Source organism: Sinohyriopsis cumingii, chromosome 18, assembly GCF_028554795.1.
Source record: "Sinohyriopsis cumingii isolate HCF-2022 chromosome 18, ASM2855479v2, whole genome shotgun sequence".
NCBI lineage: Eukaryota > Metazoa > Mollusca > Bivalvia > Unionida > Unionidae > Sinohyriopsis > Sinohyriopsis cumingii.
Window position 1 is genome coordinate 64816670 of NC_142978.1, and position 18873 is coordinate 64835542.

Below are 18873 nucleotides of genomic sequence, written 5' to 3' on the forward strand. Positions count from 1 at the left end.
CTATTATTATCAACATGTACACTCCCAGGTTGTACAATTTATGTATGGTAATTAGCTTGATTTAAATACGTCATTTAACCCTGGGCCGGAGAAGGCTAACATATAAGTTTTGTTTGGTTGTTTTTTTATTGAGACACAATCTACAACCTATTGTAACACATCAGTAAATACAAAAACAAATGTATTTGCCACCCTATTGTGGCTACGAGTAACATTACAGCAGTTGTAGCCAATGACATTTCGTGAGACGAACAATATTGCAGATAAATTCTTCCAACTTTTCACCTTATTCTTAAGGCATGTGCAATTTACAAACTCGAGTGGTATACGGATACGGAGTTTAAACCAGAAATATTATTGGATCTTTGGATTTATACATCTAAATTTATTTATACATGTCATTATAACATTTAAGTGAAAATAGTAAAGTCTCATAGCATTTGAAATATTTATTCTTAGAAAAACGCACTAAATATAATGCACATACTTTTAAAATCCATCTGTCCATTTGGTTATTGTACGTTCACTCTTTTTAGTGGAGAACCAATATTTTGGGATTTTGTGCTGCTAGAAATGACGATTTTCAGGTTTTAGGACCCAAAACAACAAATATTTTCCCCTGAGAATACTACCGACAAAAATCACCAATAAAAGTGTCAAGTTTTTTTGCGAAACAAGAAGTATAATATCCAAAAGGAAACGAATTAATAACAGCATTCGCATTTATCCATACAGCAATCAATGCATACATTCATTTATGTACACGCATACATAAAATTATCGTGTAACACGTGTGTTAACGCATGGTGATTTACACTGGATATGTTAATAAATAAGTATCAGTGGTTACGATCACAAATTGCTGATACTGTATTTTCTCAATACTTTTGTTCTATTAGATATTACGGATTTTTCTGGATAATTGCCATTTCCATCAGTCAAAACTTCTAGCAGAATGAGAATGCCCCGTTGATTCGCGACACTAAAAAATTCCTCTACGATTTCCATTCGAACAACCCTCCACAGTCCTTCATCCTCCAGCTTTTGAATCATGGTTTCCATTTCCTTGTCCTCCTGGTCATCAAAGTTGCTGAGGATTACGATGTGTCCACCTGAAAATAGGTCATGTATCAATTATTTTATCGCCAACGTCATCCATAGTATTACGATCAGAAATATGGGAAAAATTAGCTAGCACTAAAGCTCGACCTTTTACCTTTTAGTTTTTGGACATTTCTTGTTAGCATCAAGTTTTTTGTTCTATTTTGTGGGATCGTACGTCATTTCCAGCACGTACTGGGTTGTACAAGACGATCAATATATTTGTTGGGAGAAGAAACCGGGAAGGACCATCGACCGAGACTCGAACTTATCCGACAGATGAGAAATGTGTGAATGATTTGTAAAGACGACTGCCGCCTTGAGATGCTCGGCTTCCCGGATATTCAGTTAACATTACAGTTCAAGACGAACAAATGTTCGCATGATTCCCGATCTCCCAGATCTAGAAGTGTCGATTTTTATAGATTCGTTAAAATTAGACATACCACCGCTAAACTTAATTTCGATAACATCCAACTGAATTGGATTCTCTCCAGCTTATGAAGACGTCATCAACTTGCATTTCTCCTTCTGGATCTCAATGAAACGGTAAGTCGAACTTCTTAATCATGCTGAACGGATTCAGTTTCGTTTCCGTATATCCCACACAGAGTTGATATTTTTGCAAGGACCATAAAGTCTGCAGTTTCCTCTTCCTTGTGGAGCGTATGTACTAAGATTGTTGACAAACGTAGATGTGATGTTTTATGTAATTATATGCCGTTATCAATCAATGAATTAATCAATGTGTATTACAAGAACTTAGATATGCAAGTCAATAACAACATCTGAAACAAACACCTTAAATAATACAATTATACATTTCATCATTACATCTATAGAGGAGGCTCTTCAATATAATCGTTATCGTCACTTATCTTTTATGGAGACACATTAGTCATGGGAAATTGTAATAATGTATAATTAGCAAGGTTTTCCTATTACGTTTTCCTAATCTATGAAACGTGAAGCTACTGTTAATGCATGTGGTAAAGAAATCTCTTTACAAATGAAATAAAAATATTCAGACAAATAATTTTCGAAAGGCACATTTGTGTATAACTTAAATTTAGTCATACAATCTTCTTTCAACAATAACATTTATAAAAACATATTGCCGATTGATCTCAGTCGATCTTTACATACGTTTCTTTTACAGGCTGATTTGTCTCCCTTTCCGTCATTTTCAGTGCAATCATGATTATTGTTGACAGGTATATACATTTTTAGCGTAGACTAAAATGTATGATGTCGCTGTGTTTAAACACTAAAAGATAAGACCACAGAACAAAAATTTACCTTGCATATATTACCAATGACACACATAATTTAATTGCGTTATAATTTTAAAAGTATAGAGACCATATACATCATGCTAAAGGCAGCTCGAGAAATATCAATGGGATGGGGGAATTTGTTTTGCCCCAACATGGATCCGCCCTTGCATCATTAGTTTATTTTGCGGAATGAATTCCTCCCGTACACATGTTCTGAAGACGGACTTATGTAAATCCAGATTAAACTTTGTGCAGACAAAGAGATTTGATGGATTCGCAACCTGGAGTGTCAAAACTGGGAAGTAAGACTTCTGTTTTCAATCCTGATTATGAGTTACTTCTAGTTGAGCAGATCCTGTCCATGGAAAAGGCATTATTTGGACTTACCACAATTGAAGTACGGCATTTGGCATACGACTTAGCAGTTCATCTGAATATTAAAAACCATCCATTTCAAGGTAATGCAGCATGTATTGATTGGCTGAAAGGCTTTATAAAAAGGCATCCAAATCTAGCCATTAGAGCTCCTAAGCAACCAGTGGCAGCAGAGCCGTGGGCTTTAAGCGGTCACAGGTAGTCAATTTGTACCAAGTATATAAGAAATCTGTTGACGCAACACTTGCTGATGGTCTCAGAATATGGAACATGGATGAAACAGGCATTAGTACTGTCCGCAAGCCAGCAAACATCATTGCATCAAAAGGTGTTAGTAAAGTTACAAGCGGTGAACGTGGTCAAACTATTACTGTAATATGTGCCATGAATGCGGCCGGTACCTTTGCACCGCCAGCTTTTATCTACCCACGTAAACGAATGGTTCCGTCACTGATGAATGGCACACCAGCCGGAGCACTGGGTTAGTGTAGCCCAAGTGGGTGAACAGTCATATTTTCTTGCAATGGCTGGAACATTTCACTTATTTAGTGAAATGTACGAATGACTCTCCACACATTCTTCTTCTTGATGGGCACCATAGCCATAAAACGTTGGAAGCTGTTCGCTGTGCACGCGAGAAATGGATTGTGTTGATAACCTATCCACCCCATTGCAAACATCGGCTCCAGCCTCTTGATGTCACATTTTTCAAGGCACTAAAATGTGCTTTCAATCTGGAGTCTGGAAACTGGATTACAAGCAATCCAGGAAAGAGAATAAGTGCATTTTGAAGTTGCTACAACTTTTTCTGCAGCATATAACCGATCTGCCAAGCTGTCACTGGTTCTGAAGCCTGCGGACTTTGGCTTTTAATCCAAATAAGTTCACAGATGACGATTTCGCTCCTTCTGTGGTAACTGGTGAACCTCAGCCAGTATTAGATAGGCCTAATGCGTGTCAACAAATACTACCTATGTCATCACAACTGATTGAATCAAATACGACAGCTGATCACCTGTCGGTTACTAGCTGCATATATATGTAGGACGGGTCAGGTGATGCAGAAACATCCGTTCAAGAGGACAAGACAGCTGAAAATCAGCTGGCATTCCTATAGCTATTGCAGGTGGGGCAGGCGATACAAAAACACTGAATGATGGAAATAGGTCAGTTGATGATCAATCGCTTAGTAACGTTATGATCCCTTCTGACAATGCAGAAACACTGACTGAACCAAGCAAGACGGTTGAGTTTCTGCTAACTGGTAGTTCTACAGCCACTGTGGATGGGTCGGGTAATCCAGAGACAGACAAACAAATAATGCTCAGTCATGTGATAATCAACAAACACATCACTCTGCCATCACTGTCGAGGAGACAGGCAATCGAAAAATGTTTGACGATGCTATTCTTGCTGGAAGAACGGAAAGTGCTAACTTGTGGGTATCTCATATCGAATGCAAACGTGCAGACGATTCAGCATTTACGAACATATTGCTTACACTTTCTCCAGAGCGTAGAATATCCAGTCAGCGCACAAGAAAGCGAAAGGCAGAATCAGCCATGAACTTAACATCATCACCGTATAAACAATGCTTATTGAAAAGCAAAGAAAGACGATAACAATTACAAAAGGCAAATGTGACAGGACTGTACAGGCAAGTTAGAGCAAACGGAATGAAACCAAAGTTTCAAAACAGAAAGAAATGCAGAAGAAAAAGAATCAGACATCTGGAGATGACAAAAAGATAGTAGAAGATTCCTGATCGCAGTGCAAGGAATGTTCAAGGTGGTGCCATGAACCCTCAATATGCAATTTTGCTGTGCTAAGTGTGAGTAATAAAGAATTGACCAGGAACATTCACGACTTTTGGGCTTTGTCTTTTTCTTCTTTAACTATGGAAATTAGGGACTATTTAGATTTAAGCATTGTTGTAGCTGCTTGCTTATCCGCTCTGTTGTGCTAATTTGAATTTTTGTTGTTGCTGTTGTAGGGTTTAAAGCCATTTTTCAGTACACGATAGGCTATACATGGCGGCCAGTATTAATGATGAAGGGAGAACCCGGAAAAAAAATCCGGAAAGAACCACCGACCCACGAGAAGCTACTGGCAAGCTTTCTCACATACCCACATTGGCTGAATCCGAGACTCGAACCCACACAGACAATGGTGAGATGGCAGTGATCCGTAGCGGAGAGCGCTGTAGACCACTCGGCCACTCGGGGCCCCTAATTTGAATGAAACAACAGTATGAAGTTTTATCATCTTTGCCATATATAAAATGTCCATATAGGAATACTACTTGATTTTACAGCTCAATAGTATCACTGTAGTTTTACAGACTTTTACAGATGTCGAATACAGTGTGGGCCAAAATGCCCCGGAGGGGGCGTGTTGCCCCACCATAGGGGCAAAATGCCCCTTTATAAAGTTTTAACTTTTTCATTTTTATTGTAAATAGTTTCTTCATTGTAACCAAACATTATTCCATTAAGTTAGACGTAACGCATACTTTAAATAAATTGTCCAATTGCGAACACAATCATGTAAATCATGCCATAAAGTAACAAAAGTTGTTAAATGGGGCGTTTTGCCCCCGTCTACCTTACTTATGAAGGCCAATTGTAACTTAAAGAAATTACCCGTACCTTTCGGGGCCTTTAGTGGCCGAGTGGTCTAAAGCGCTCACCGTTACAGATCACTGCCGTCTCACCTCTGTCTGCGTAGGTTCGAGTCTCGGGCTCGGCCATTGTGGGTACGTGAGAAAGTTTGCCAGTAGCTTCTCGTGGGTCGGTGGTTCTTTCCCGTTTTCTTCGGGTCCTTTCTCCACCATTGATACTGGTCGCCATGTATAGCCTATTTTGTGCTAAACAAAATGTCGTTAAACCGTAGAACAACAACAACCTAATGCTGTCCGTCTGTTTGCTATTGGAATCTATCAGAATTTACCTGGTCTCACAATCCGGGCTATTTCTGGGAAGCCGTCTGAAAAATGCCTGGCGCAGCTGCAAGCAGTAATTACATCGTAGTAATCTGAAAAGGAATGGTGCGGTTTGATTTAGTTTTTTTATGGCACATTAACACAAATAGGTCAAAACGCAGACAATGAAATTTTATCACTGTAGTTGTAAAATGAATAAAGTTTGGTAATACAGCCTCTAGGTTAAAAGGGGTACACTATTAAAATTTGCTAAAATTTTCGATACGTTTCAAAACATTTTCACAAATCGTACCTTGTATATATGAATGAACGCTATTCTTCCGTCCTCCACTGTAGCATGACTGTAAAGACAGTAGTTCCGAAGTTATCTAGAAAATAAGTATTGTAAATCCAACACGACACAAATTAAGTTGACTTTCCTATGCCGCGGGATAGTTCCTTAATATTTAAATTGGAAAATTATTATTCAAATATAAACATTGCAGTCTTTATTCATTTACTATTCTATAAATTTATTGCTGAAAAAAAAAAAAACTTTGCAACTTTTTAAATTTGTCTTGATGTATTATTTTAAACTCGGTAATTGGTAAATAACACAAGGTGATAATTCTAGTCAAAACATTGTTTCACGGATATTTGCCGCAGCGAAAATCATACGGCATTGCTCGTGGAAACGCAACATAGACTTTAGAAATGGAGTTCCTTTTACACGAGCTTTAATTTTTTCGTATCGTTCATCTTCCCCGCTAACAAGCTCAAAAAGTGTCAAGACTCTCGTAATGGTAAAATTAACAACAAACAAATAATTGTTTCTCCTTGCAACTAGCTCATAACTAATTCCAAATAAATAACAATGTCAGTAATGGTTTTAAAATAGTTTTGTTTGCGTTTCATAACAAAAAAAAATGTTTTTCACCTACGTTTTATTATTACTTTTTATTAAGAAACATTATGATTGCAAATTAAAACAAAGGTGATGAACTGGAGCACACGATTGTTCAATGGACCACCCACCCACCTGTTTGCAGAGCTATAACAACGCTCGTGGCCAGTCGACCTGGGTGCTTAAAATCAATATTGCAAAAGTCTAGAATATTCTTGGACTAATTAGATGCTTACCGTGGGAAATAAAACACAGGGCAAAGTGCAAATTAATCGACAATGTTCTTGAATGTTTAATTCACCCGAGATCACATAGGGTTATCTATGAAAGAAACGCAAGCTTTTAATGCCCAGCTGTTACACCTTTTTGGGCAATACCATGCAGCCAATATTTTTTATGACCCCTCTCCTAGCTCTTTCAAGAAGTAGGGGGATGTGGATTAGATGATAGTAGGATGACAGTAGTACAGGTAAAAGTACTCCTTTAAGTATCAGAATGTTTTTCAATAGTTTTATACTTACTATCCTGAATGCCAAGCTTGACATCGGAGATCAACTCTATGATGTATCTATCATATACGTCCTTTTCCATTGCCTCTGCCATCATTTTCTTCGATGGTTCAAGTCCATCTATGTTTTTGAATCCAAGCTTCCGAAGCTATAATGGGTTAAGCAGTAAGGTTCATTTTTGCTATATATATATATATATATATATATATATATATATATATATATATATATATATATATATATATATATATATATATATGCACACACATTTGGATGAATGTCATGAATGTATGTATGTACGTACGTACGCACGCACGTACGTATATATGTTTTGTGGGATGAAAAATAATATTTTTCGATAAACAAACCTATTTCCATATTTTTTGTATCCCAGACTGCTTATCTACCGAAATATGAAACGAATATTGTTGTGTTATTTATGGAAATCGATGCTTTGCAAATATGAGAATTATATACATATCAATGCTTTAATGGATGTCAGACTGGCACCAATTTAATTTATGACAATAAAGACATCACACGACGTCTTTTGGAGACACCCTCCACGTCAAATTGTCATCCATTCATGAGTAATAGTAACAACAAGAGTTTCACGACATCAGTCAAAGCCGCTATTTTGTACGTACGGCAAGCACTATTCCTATTTCTGACCAACCAATTATCATATGAAGTCTATTCGTGAAAACCCCATGTTGATATGGCTAATCATTTGAGCGTACAAGATGATCAAGATTTTGGATCAAGATTTTGGATCCAGATTTTGGATCATGATTTTGGATCAAGATTTTGGATCCAAAAATCCGTGTTGTTATGTCTTTGAAGTCTAAAATTCCAGGAAAACGATTAGCAAGGAAGTGTATGTTTCTCTTGGAATCATCTCTCCACCCCACCCCTATGTTCTACGTGCGAATTTATATTGGCCAACTCAACGCGTCATTTTCATTTCAAGGTCGATACAGAATCTTAAGTCAGTACAGTTTTTGTGGTAGTGTTACTTCTGAATTCAATTGTATTTTGGCAGGTGGGCCAAGTTGCAGGCGATGAATCGGGATGTAAAGGTTTCAGAAAGTCTGACCGAAACTTTCATGGCATTACCTCGTTGTGATAGTGAATATCAGAGACAGGTCACAAAAACCTGGGAATCGTTAAATATCGTAATCATGAACAGTTATGAGCGAAGCTTTAGGTTCTTACAAGATACCATTTTTGGGAGGTATCAGTACTACACTCTACCGTGTAGTAATGCAGCAGTCTTCCCTGTTTTAGGCAAATCTTTTCTTGACAAGGAATATTTCTTAAATCAAGCAGGTATATAGGGAATCTTGATATATAAAAATTACAAATCACATGAAACAGTTACGAATAGGCGGCCACATATATTGTATTTCTTTTTTCAAACAAAATCTTAGTTTGTACATGTGGCTGCCTCTAACATACGCATAACAAAATCAAAATCACATAAATACATAAATAAAATATATACCTCGATTCCACATAGACCAGTGCCAGCTCCAACATCTAAGACCTTGACGCCCTTTTTATCGATCTCAAAGGGATACAATTCTTCCAAAACCTCAGCAGTCCTCCTAGGGGCGTTAAACACGTCACTGCTAAACACCTGTAAAATTAAGGGCGGTTGACTGTCAAGATAATAATGGTGTATAGAAAAAGTATAATTTTTACCTTCCGCCTCCCATCAACAGAGACTAAATTGATTCACTGATTAAAAGCTAATGCTTTACAGATTTTAGTAACAACCTATGTATGTATGTATGTATGTATGTATGCATGCATGCATGCATGCATGTACGTACGTACGCACGCATGCCTGTGTGTGTGTATGTATGTATGCATTATTTAAGTAGCAATAAGGCTAATCTAATGACAAACTCAGTAAATTATGTCATTTCATGGCTTAAAGGAGAATTGCCACAGAGTGTTATATCAGTTCCGTTTAAACATAACTGAATTATATAGATAGTTTAGATGTTTGTCCTCATATGTGTGTTGAAAGCGATAACTTGCACAAAAAAAAATAAAAAAATAAAAAATAAAAAATCCCACAATATAGCTAATTCTGTTTTAATTACCTTTTCATAACCGGTCTCTGCCCACTTGTTGTACGTTTGAACTATATCTTTCCGGTCAGTGTACTTGAGGCTGCTGAGTTTCGCAGTCATCTCCGTAAGAATATCCGTTCTGGTTTTATTATCCATCCCTAGCGTACAAAAAAAGCATCAAGTACTAACGTTAGCTTACCAAGTACATGATATTAACATAACACTAATGCTGAGCAGGTGTGATATTTCGCTTTAGTAAGACTATTTACTACCCTGAAGACATAACCAAGGTTGGAAAGGCTATTATGCCGTATAAGGCTTTTATTCGGGACATATAATACCCTTTCTAAAACTGAAAATATATAAATCCGTATATGCCCCATACAAGACTCGTTTTAAACCCTTTATAATGTAACTTTGCGCGGCGTTCTATTTCACTTCATAAATCACACAGTGCCTCAACTGCCATTTATAAGAACAAAAATTGTTATGCAACAATGAATTTACTTGAGAAATAAAGTGTCATTAGGCAAGTTTTCCATTTGATTAGTGTATCCATGTCGTAAATTGTTTCATTTCCAAGCATAATCTAACTCAGAAATGGGATTTAACATATTTGGTTTACTTTTCATAGGCTTCATGTCATTTTTCAGCACGTCATAGATTATACATGGAGACCAGTATATATTTGGTGGAGGAAAACCCGGAAAGACCTCAATGGGACTCGCAGCAAAAATGATATTGAAGAATGGGAACCAATCTAGAAATGGATGATGATAAAACAAGTATATATATATATATATATATATATATATATATATATATATATATATATATATATATATATATATATATATATATATATATGTTTGGCTGGCCATGATATGCTGATAATGAAAAGTTGTCGTTTATGTGGTTTAACGCAAAGATTTTGCGCAAGATATGCCATGCATGGCGGCCAGTATAACTTGTGGAGGAAGAACTCCCGAAAATCCCGGAATGAACTAGAGCTTATCCTAACGGTAACGGAAAAAAGTCGCGACATCGTTTTATTGACGGATTTTAAAATCTTTATTCAGACTTTAGTTTGGTAAACTCGTTACTGAAATTAGCACCTGATTATGATGCGGAATTGAAACACATGTTTCAAAACACATTGTAAAGTTACAATAGTAAGCTTTTTAATTGCATAGGTGTACATATAGTGAACTGAATGAGTACCGCTAGTCTTATAAGAACCACGTACCGTCTCAGGGGAACAATTTGCAACCTTTCTCACATTCTCATATTGGTCGTTCTCAAATTATAACTCATGCGCGTCGAGCTGAGATAGGTGAAGCGTCACAGTCCACACAGACACCTTGGCTCTCCATTTAATTTTATATATACACATCCACATTTGCCATTCTTTCTGCATGTGACCCTGATGACAAGAGGTAGTGAGCTCAATTTGTTTGATTTTTAATTTTTTTTAAATTTGTTTTTTTTTCTTCATGCTCATACTTTAAAAATAAACTGATCATTTCAATTTCGTTTTATTTCTTTTTAACGTCTTTTTGATTTTTATGCTGAAATTTTCTTGGATGGCTCCCATTCTAAGAAGGGCAATTAGTACGTACTTAAAATATATATGTCCACATCAGTAAACACACACCATTCAGTGCATTGAACTTGCGTATTAACGGGAGCGATCATGAACATGGTGACCGATAACGTGGGAAAATGGTGCGGCATCCCTTAAAAGTCTGGTAATAAGTTAAACTTCGTGCAGGCATAAAAATTCGAATACTTCAGTTATTCACCGGTATAACCTTTTATGCTATGCGAAATGTAGCTTGAAATAACAGCTTTGATTCTTAAATAGGTCCCGCGTGAAAGGATAGAAATGTCCTCCCTTGTGATACTGCATGGTACGTGTATGATATATGAAATGATATAATCGATTGAAAGTTATTCTTGTTGGGCAGGGCCGGCCCAAGGGCAAGGCGAACGAGGCAGCTTTGGGCCTCACGCTATTCAGCAATGCAATTTTTTGCTTGGGGCCTCGCGCTTATTGCTTGATGCATTGGGCCCTGCACATCCTAGAGCTGGGCCTCTTGTTGGGTATTATGAGGCGCCGTAGCGGCCAAAGCTGGTCCAATCAGAATGCTGCCATTGAAATTTTACTCGCATGTCCAGAATTCCAATTTCACTTGTTGTATCAGAAATGCTTGTCCTTAAAGTTCCATTTTCTAGGTTGAGATTTTAGAATATATCTGTTGAATTAAACAGTAGTGGTTGAAAGTTATATTGCCTTTGTCTAGGTTTTGGATTGTGTTGTTTGAATTACACGGCGGTGGTTGAAATTTCGATGTCACACGTCGAGAATTCCTAATTTACGTATTACTTCAACGAGTTTATGTTGAAAGTTTATTTCATATACACATCGCTGATTGAAAATTCCATGTCCCATGTCGAGTTTTATGATTGTATCTTCTGAATTACACAAGTCGAGAGTTTCAATTTAACATGTTGAATCATTGATTGTGCTGAAAGTTCCGTTTCGTATCTTGAGTTTTCATATTGTATCTGTTGAATTACACAGCGGTGATTGGACATTTTATTGTGCTTGTAAGAATTGTTAGTTTTATATGGTGAAATGATGTGTTCGTGTTAAAAGTAACATTACACAATGCCCACTTTAACAATTCAAAATAATATACAGCATAAAGATACATTGTATGTGTACTCAATTATAAGGCGCCATTACATTGCATGCATTTACAGTTTGAAAGTTACCATTTATATGTCGAGAATTACTATGAATTTCTTTGCTAGACGTCGCTCTCGTGAACGGTCCGCGTTATTTTTAAACAAGGAGGCTGCTTATCATTCCTATGAAATTTAACAGATGAAAAATAAATACTCGCCATATGAAATGAAACTTTCTTCAACAACAGTTACATACGACGTGTAAAATAGGGATTCTCGATGTATATTAAAATTTCAACCACCGCTGTGTAATTAAAAATATACAGCATATAAAATCTAAAATCTCGATCTTGAAAATGGAACTTTAAGGACATGCAGTTTGATCTAACGCGTGATATCGGATTTCTCGACATACGATATCTCGAAATTTCAATTGCAACTTTCTCACTGGACCTGCATTTTTGACCTATATGGCGCCTCATATGGTATACCGCTCTCTCACTTCCACATGCGAAAAATCTAATAGGACTGTTTGGCGTCCAAATGAACTAATATTTGTTTCGTGCTTGCGAGTTTAACGCCATTTTCAACACATGATAGGCTCTTCATGGCGTCCAGTATATTTATTGGAGAAAACCCTGAAAAGAACCCCGACCGACGAGAGTCTACTGACAAGATTTCTTACGTAGCAACATTTGACGAGCAGAGACTCGAACCCAATCGTACCTAGGTGAGTAAACCCAAAAAGCGAGCGTCTTAGATCAATCGCTACTACAAGCAATGTACGGTTTTGGAGCTTTGTGTCAAATGGAGTCGTCGGGGATCCGCATTCCGGCGCGTGTTAGGAAATACAAATTTGCTTTTAATATACATCATTATTACCATCCGTACCAGATAACGGCAATAGGAAACCCTCAAGAAATTTTAATATTCGTCCCCTCACCCTTACAAGAAGTAAATTCACTACGTTGCGCACACCCACCCACAGAGAGCCGGGCGGGGCCCTGAAACAACTGCTTCGCTTGCTCTTCATTTATTCCGGCCTTAATTATTGTCGTCATCGTCAAGTTCGTTCTCGTCAACATTATTAGATGCAACGAGACAACTACTACAGTGACTAACTTAAATACAATTGCAACAATAAAGCAACAAAAAAAGCAACAACGATAAAACCGCCACAATAATACCATTTTATTCTTTAAAATATTTAAATTAAAGTATAATGCCCTTGTACATATGTTAAATCCAAATCATTTGCATTTAACTGTGTTTAATACTACAGCAATATGACAAATATTATAACACTCATGCAAGAAATACTGGTAGCATAACATTATACGTGTACATATATGAAAACTACATTGTAAGCCATGCAACATTATTTGATAAAAATAATTAGTACGACACACAAATGGATAAATAATTATAGAAAGCTATATTAATCAGCTATTATACTTCTACTACAATAATAATTACAATAATTAGGAAATTGTACATGGTAGGGTTGCAGATGCACATGTTTAGCAGATTAAAATATCTTGCTAATATATACATTTTATTGTACATAAGTGTAAATGAAACAACGTTTTGAGGAAAGAATCTAATAGAACAATACATCTTACTGTACACTAATTAATTAATCCCCCATCCTTATTCACTTTTCTGAGTGAACAACCCATGTGTACATTTGTTTATTTTAACTGATTTTGTTTTCCTCAGCATTCAAACATATATTTATAGTTGAATGCTCGTTGATATGGAGAATAGACACATATTTTCCTTCACGCGCTTGGAGCGTGATTGTAATCAATGGAAGCACTGTTTACTCGTATGGGGTCACTGACTGGTCATTGGACTATTGCTCGCTTATATTAAGTCGCACCCACCAGAACGTTTGACGTACAAGGTCGAATGACCGCACACATCTAATGTTTAAAATCGGTCACAACCAGGGGGCGCCCCCGGGATAATTTTCTTGTAGTGGTCAGCTATTACGTTTTAATAATGTAGGCCCAAATATGTTTATAGGTGAAATCATGGGTGCGGGATGGGGAGTGGCGGGTTGCAAATGCCCAACCCCGCTTCTAATCTTATATGTGAGCACCCATGGTCACAACCTTTGTCGCTATAAACTCAGAATAGATCGAACTTTAATTGCACTACCTTGGTTTTTGTTAATGTCTTTATGTTCCTACTATCCGTCCGTTCTTCATGATGCTGTTACTCGAAATAAACATTCACCTCAGCAACACAACGATTAACCATGCTTCTTAAAATTGTGGCCAGGAAGTTTTCTTTAAGACTGGTGTATATTTGCAAGATTGGTGTATGTTTGCAAGGACCAGGCTTCAAAAGATGTATAGTTGAATATTTATATTTTTAAAATAAAGAAGTACTTAAAAATTTGAAAGTCTTCAAATAGAGATCAATATATATATATATATATATATATATATATATATATATATATATATATATATATATATATAACCCTTAGATGGCTACAAATTTTAATGTATTAAAGTAGTACATTTTTCATTATTTTATGAGGGAGAAGAAGAGGAAGAAGTACAATTTTCAATTGTAAAAGCCCATCATTATCTACCAATGATCTATGAAGTTATGCTTTTCTTGTTTCCATACAAGTGTATAAAAATTTCACTAAGCATTAATTAATCCAGTTAATGCATTTATCAATGATTATTGAGTCATTTCTGATATGGGATTAATATGGCAATATCGCGGTAATAATTTATATATTAACTCATAGGTAGACATACAATTAAATACTGGTATTCATTCTCTATTTGATGTAGAATATAAAGCTTGAACGCATCAGAATCTAGTCAAGGGCTTGTCTTTATTTCCTTAACGGAATACAAGTTAATTGTTTTTTTATTTTCTATTTAATACTTTGTAAGCTTCAATTTTTGACGAAATATCTAAATCAGAAAACCAAGTTTATTGTTTGTTTTTTTTTCAACTCTTATAATCATTTAAAAAAAACAAAAAAAACAATCGTACCCATCATATCAATCTATAAGATAAAAACTGAGAGAAAACCTAGAGAGAAAAATATCTAAATTTCACAGCATAGATATTTTACAGAAATGTCAGATTGCTATTGTCCAAATCATTTGTACTACAAAGAACCCATATCTCTCAACCATAAGGAATTCGTAACAAAACCATCATGTCAAATAATATATATATATATATATATATATATATATATATATATATATATATATATATATATATATATATAGTAAACTTATTAACCACTCAATCATAAAAATGACATGTTTTGACATTTATGTCCCTTAAAAATGATTCCTTATCTTTTGCTAGTAATTAACCTCATTGTCCCATTCGTCACAATATTTCAGTTTAATGGTATTTACCTCATTGTCCCAGTCGTCACAATATTTCAGTTTATCGGTATTTACCTCATTGTCCCAGTCGTCACAATATTTCAGTTTATCGGTATTTACCTCATTGTCCCAGTCGTCACAATATTTCAGTTTAATGGTATTTACCTCATTGTCCCAGTTTTCACAATAATTCATCCACTTCTTCAACAAGAATTGAACAACTTCTGACGTCCCCGACACACGTTTCGAAATCAGTATTATTTACACATCGTTATTATTGTCGTCATCGTTATCCTAATGAAAACAACAACGATGACAAATTCAATAACAATCAGTAGCAGTAATACATAGGTTTACATTTATCATTAAAACACTGTATGATTTACTACCATTACTGCAACAGCAGTTTCTGGTTCTACTTATACACGAATTTTACATCTGCAGATTCGATGGGTGAAAACAATGATGCTATTATTTCACTATTGGACAGCTTTAATAAGCGTATCATAATGTACATTATCATACCAATGTCTTACACTAATTAAGATCGTTACCTACCTTCCTTTTCCACATCCCTGTTTGAATCATCCACCTCCCTGTTTGAAACATCCACCTCCCTGTTTGAAACATCCACTTCCCTGTTTGAATCATCCACCTCCCTGTTTAAATCATCCACCTCCCTGTTTAAATCATCCACTTCCCTGTTTGAATCATCCACCTCCCTGTTTGAAACATCCACCTGCCTGTTTGAATTATCCAATTGATCATTCATTGTTCATTCATTGAGTTAAGATTCCTTCTGATCAGCTTCAACCCTCGAACATGTATTTATACCCAGATGTTCATTGACGTCACGAGAGTAATGCGGGTTTTCATTCAAAGCAATGTTCTCGTGGTTGTAGCAGTAGTGTGTTCTTTTCTGGGGTCACTGACCGTCCTTGGACTTTTGCTCGTTTGGACTGCTATCCACATTAAGACGCACCCATCACAACGGTCACAACCATTGACGCTATTCACTCAAAAAATAGATCGATCTTAGTTACACTGCGTTAGCTTTAGTGATTATCTGTATTTTCCTCTACTCCGTCCTTTTTTTAATGATATTATTTACAAAATATTTTTGTTCTTCCATCTGAGCAACACAAGTAGTTCCACTTACGTACTCTTTTTGATTATTACACCATGTATTTAGGCAATTTGATTTAAAATAAACCCAACATAACATTATATTTTAATTAATGATAACAGACGGAAGGAGTAATTTGGTGTAGCTTGAATTTTTGGACCCTGAGGGGGGCCCCCATGCTAAGCTTTCCGAAGAACCCAGGGCCGGATGAGGTCACGTGTTTGCGGGTTTGGTGTCCATGGCTTCCAAAGAGTTCTGATTTTTCTTGAAAGGGCACCAAAACAAAAGTCTATGTATCTATTTACTCAAAGTGTGCAAAATACCCAATGAATGTGCGCTAGAATAAAACTATGGTCAAATTTCAAGCGACAAGTTGCTGTACATTTGTGTGTACTTTTTTAAAAGCAGGTTAATCATTTATTAAAAATATAGAATAAATCAAGAAATTAAAAAATTACCAAACCGAACTTTTATTAATAACAATGAGAACTTTAAAATAAGTGATGATCTGATGCGAAGGGGGGGGGGGGACGCACAGTTGAATGTTGGCCTAGGGCACAAAATAGCCACGCACAGGCCCTGCTAATGACAATTTACATAGCGCACATTTAGATGTGTGTGTGTGTGTGTGTGTGTGTGTGTGTGTGTCAGAGAGAGAGAGAGAGAGAGGGAGACGTTAACGTTAGCAGCAGGGACGATGAACCCTACAACATTTTAGGAGGGCCAGTTCGCAAAAATAAAGCTTCCTGCTAAAAATGAAAATACATGGTCAATAACGCCTAACCGGAGCTATTAACCAACCGAGATTTCTCTAATTTGGTTAGTTCATTTTGCATTTTGTTACTTTATTTTGACACTCGTGTTTTCAAATTTTAATGCGTCTTTGTTTACCCACCTGCCCACTCAATTTTTGTCGTCATCGTCCCTGCTGCTGTCTCTTAACAGAACATTTTATCAAGACCTACGCGACATTGTGACCGATTATCATGTAAATTTATCGTGATAAATCCGTGTGGGGTAACTTGCGCATGTGGAAAGAAGTTTTTAAACTTAATCATATCCATGTCCCAACTACACCAAGTCTGATGAATGTTTCGCAGAGCATGTGTATCAATTCCATTAAACACAATTAAAATATTGCAGATATCTCTGATCACTTTAGATATTTGTGTATATCACTGAGTAAGAGAAATCACGCCTGTGTTTTTGTGTCTGCCTCGAGAAAAATATCCGAGCTGGATTTGATTGTTCGTCCAACATCACATTAATAAATCCATCGAGGTCATCTACAGATGGGGCTTCATCGATATCGGTGATAAAATCAACAATAGCATTACCATCCTTGTCTCAGCTCAAAATATACAGCTTTGCATATGTTCATGACATGTTGGCGCAGTGTGAGAGTACTGTCCAGAGTAACACCTTGGTTTCGCACTGACTGTGTGCATTTAATGTTGGTGTTGCTGATATTTATTGTTTGATGCAAAGGATGTAAATGAGAAAGTCTTTGTGTTGTGATCAGAATGGCCTCAGTTTTATCATCATTCATCTGCAGCTTGTTTACATGTCATCCATGATTTCACATCAGAAATGCACCTCTCTACACCTTGGATGGTAGTATCAACTTCAGTTGGGTGGCTAGATTTGTATATTTGGGTGTCATCAGCGTACAGTTGGTGAGGCACTGGATGATGATATATGATATTTGAGAGCGACTGAGTGTATAGAATAAAGAGAACAGGTCCAAGAACAGACCCCTGTGGAAAGCCACAACATAGATTAACTGGGCTGGTGTGTATTCCATTTGCAGGCACAATTTGTGCCCTGTTGACTAAGTAGGACTTGAAGCACAGTAAGGCTGTGTCATGAATGCCAAATTCAATCTGGAGACGGTGAAGTAATATATCATGGTATATTGTGTCAAATGCTGCATACAAATCAAGGAGGTCGAGGACTGTAATCTTTCCGCTATCCAAAGCAGAGAGAATGTCATTACTATTTTTAGAAGAGTAGTTTCAGTACTGTGGCAAGGAGGACATGCAGATTGTATATTGCTGAAAAGATTGTTTGCATTCAGATGAGATACAAGCTGGGTTAGAATAACCATTCTAAGAGTTTTTAAGTGAATGGGAGATTAGAAACTGGGCGGTAGTTCTTTAAATCGTTTTGGTCGAGTGTTGGTTTCTTTAGCAGAGGATTTACAAGTGTAACCACACATAAATGTTCCAGGTAGTAAGATCTAAGGTAGACCTGCAATCTACAGACTAGATTTAACTTCTCATCAACGTGAATTTGTACAAGAACAATTAAAAGTAATTCCTAAGACACAATTACCACCGCCTTCACTTTTGTGAACTGGCGTCGATATCATTCAAGACAGGTCAGCATCACATTTTGCTTGTGTGACTAAGACTACTATTACTTCTATCTAAGGTAAATTGTCTTGGATTATTATTTGAATACTGCCACAACATTACCGTGTTACAGCTCACATAATGATTATTCTATTTTTCAA

The 18873-nt window shown here is 36.5% G+C and overlaps 1 protein-coding gene across 1 annotated transcript; it reads right to left on the reverse strand.

Annotated features, from left to right (window-relative positions):
- Nucleotides 1–241: 241 nt before the first annotated feature.
- Nucleotides 242–16269, reverse strand: LOC149776808 (uncharacterized). Its single transcript, XM_089942634.1, has 6 exons — nt 15791–16269; nt 9198–9325; nt 8591–8725; nt 7099–7234; nt 5703–5786; nt 242–1112 (listed from the first exon to the last, which is right to left on the reverse strand). Exons 1-6 carry the CDS (start codon nt 16002–16004, stop codon nt 853–855), a joined length of 957 nt encoding a protein of 318 aa, XP_089798760.1. The 5' UTR covers nt 16005–16269; the 3' UTR covers nt 242–852.
- Nucleotides 16270–18873: the final 2604 nt, after the last annotated feature.

Excerpts from the sequence above, each read along its gene's own strand:
- LOC149776808 (XM_089942634.1), bottom strand. The coding sequence starts at position 16,004 with ATGAATGATCAATTGGATAATTCAAACAGGCAGGTGGATGTTTCAAAC. Across the intron at positions 9,326-15,790 it reads CAGGGATGTGGAAAAGGAAG|GGATGGATAATAAAACCAGA; the intron begins GTAGGTAACGAT and ends TTTGTACGCTAG. Across the intron at positions 1,113-5,702 it reads AGCCCGGATTGTGAGACCAG|GTGGACACATCGTAATCCTC; the intron begins GTAAATTCTGAT and ends ACCTATTTTCAG.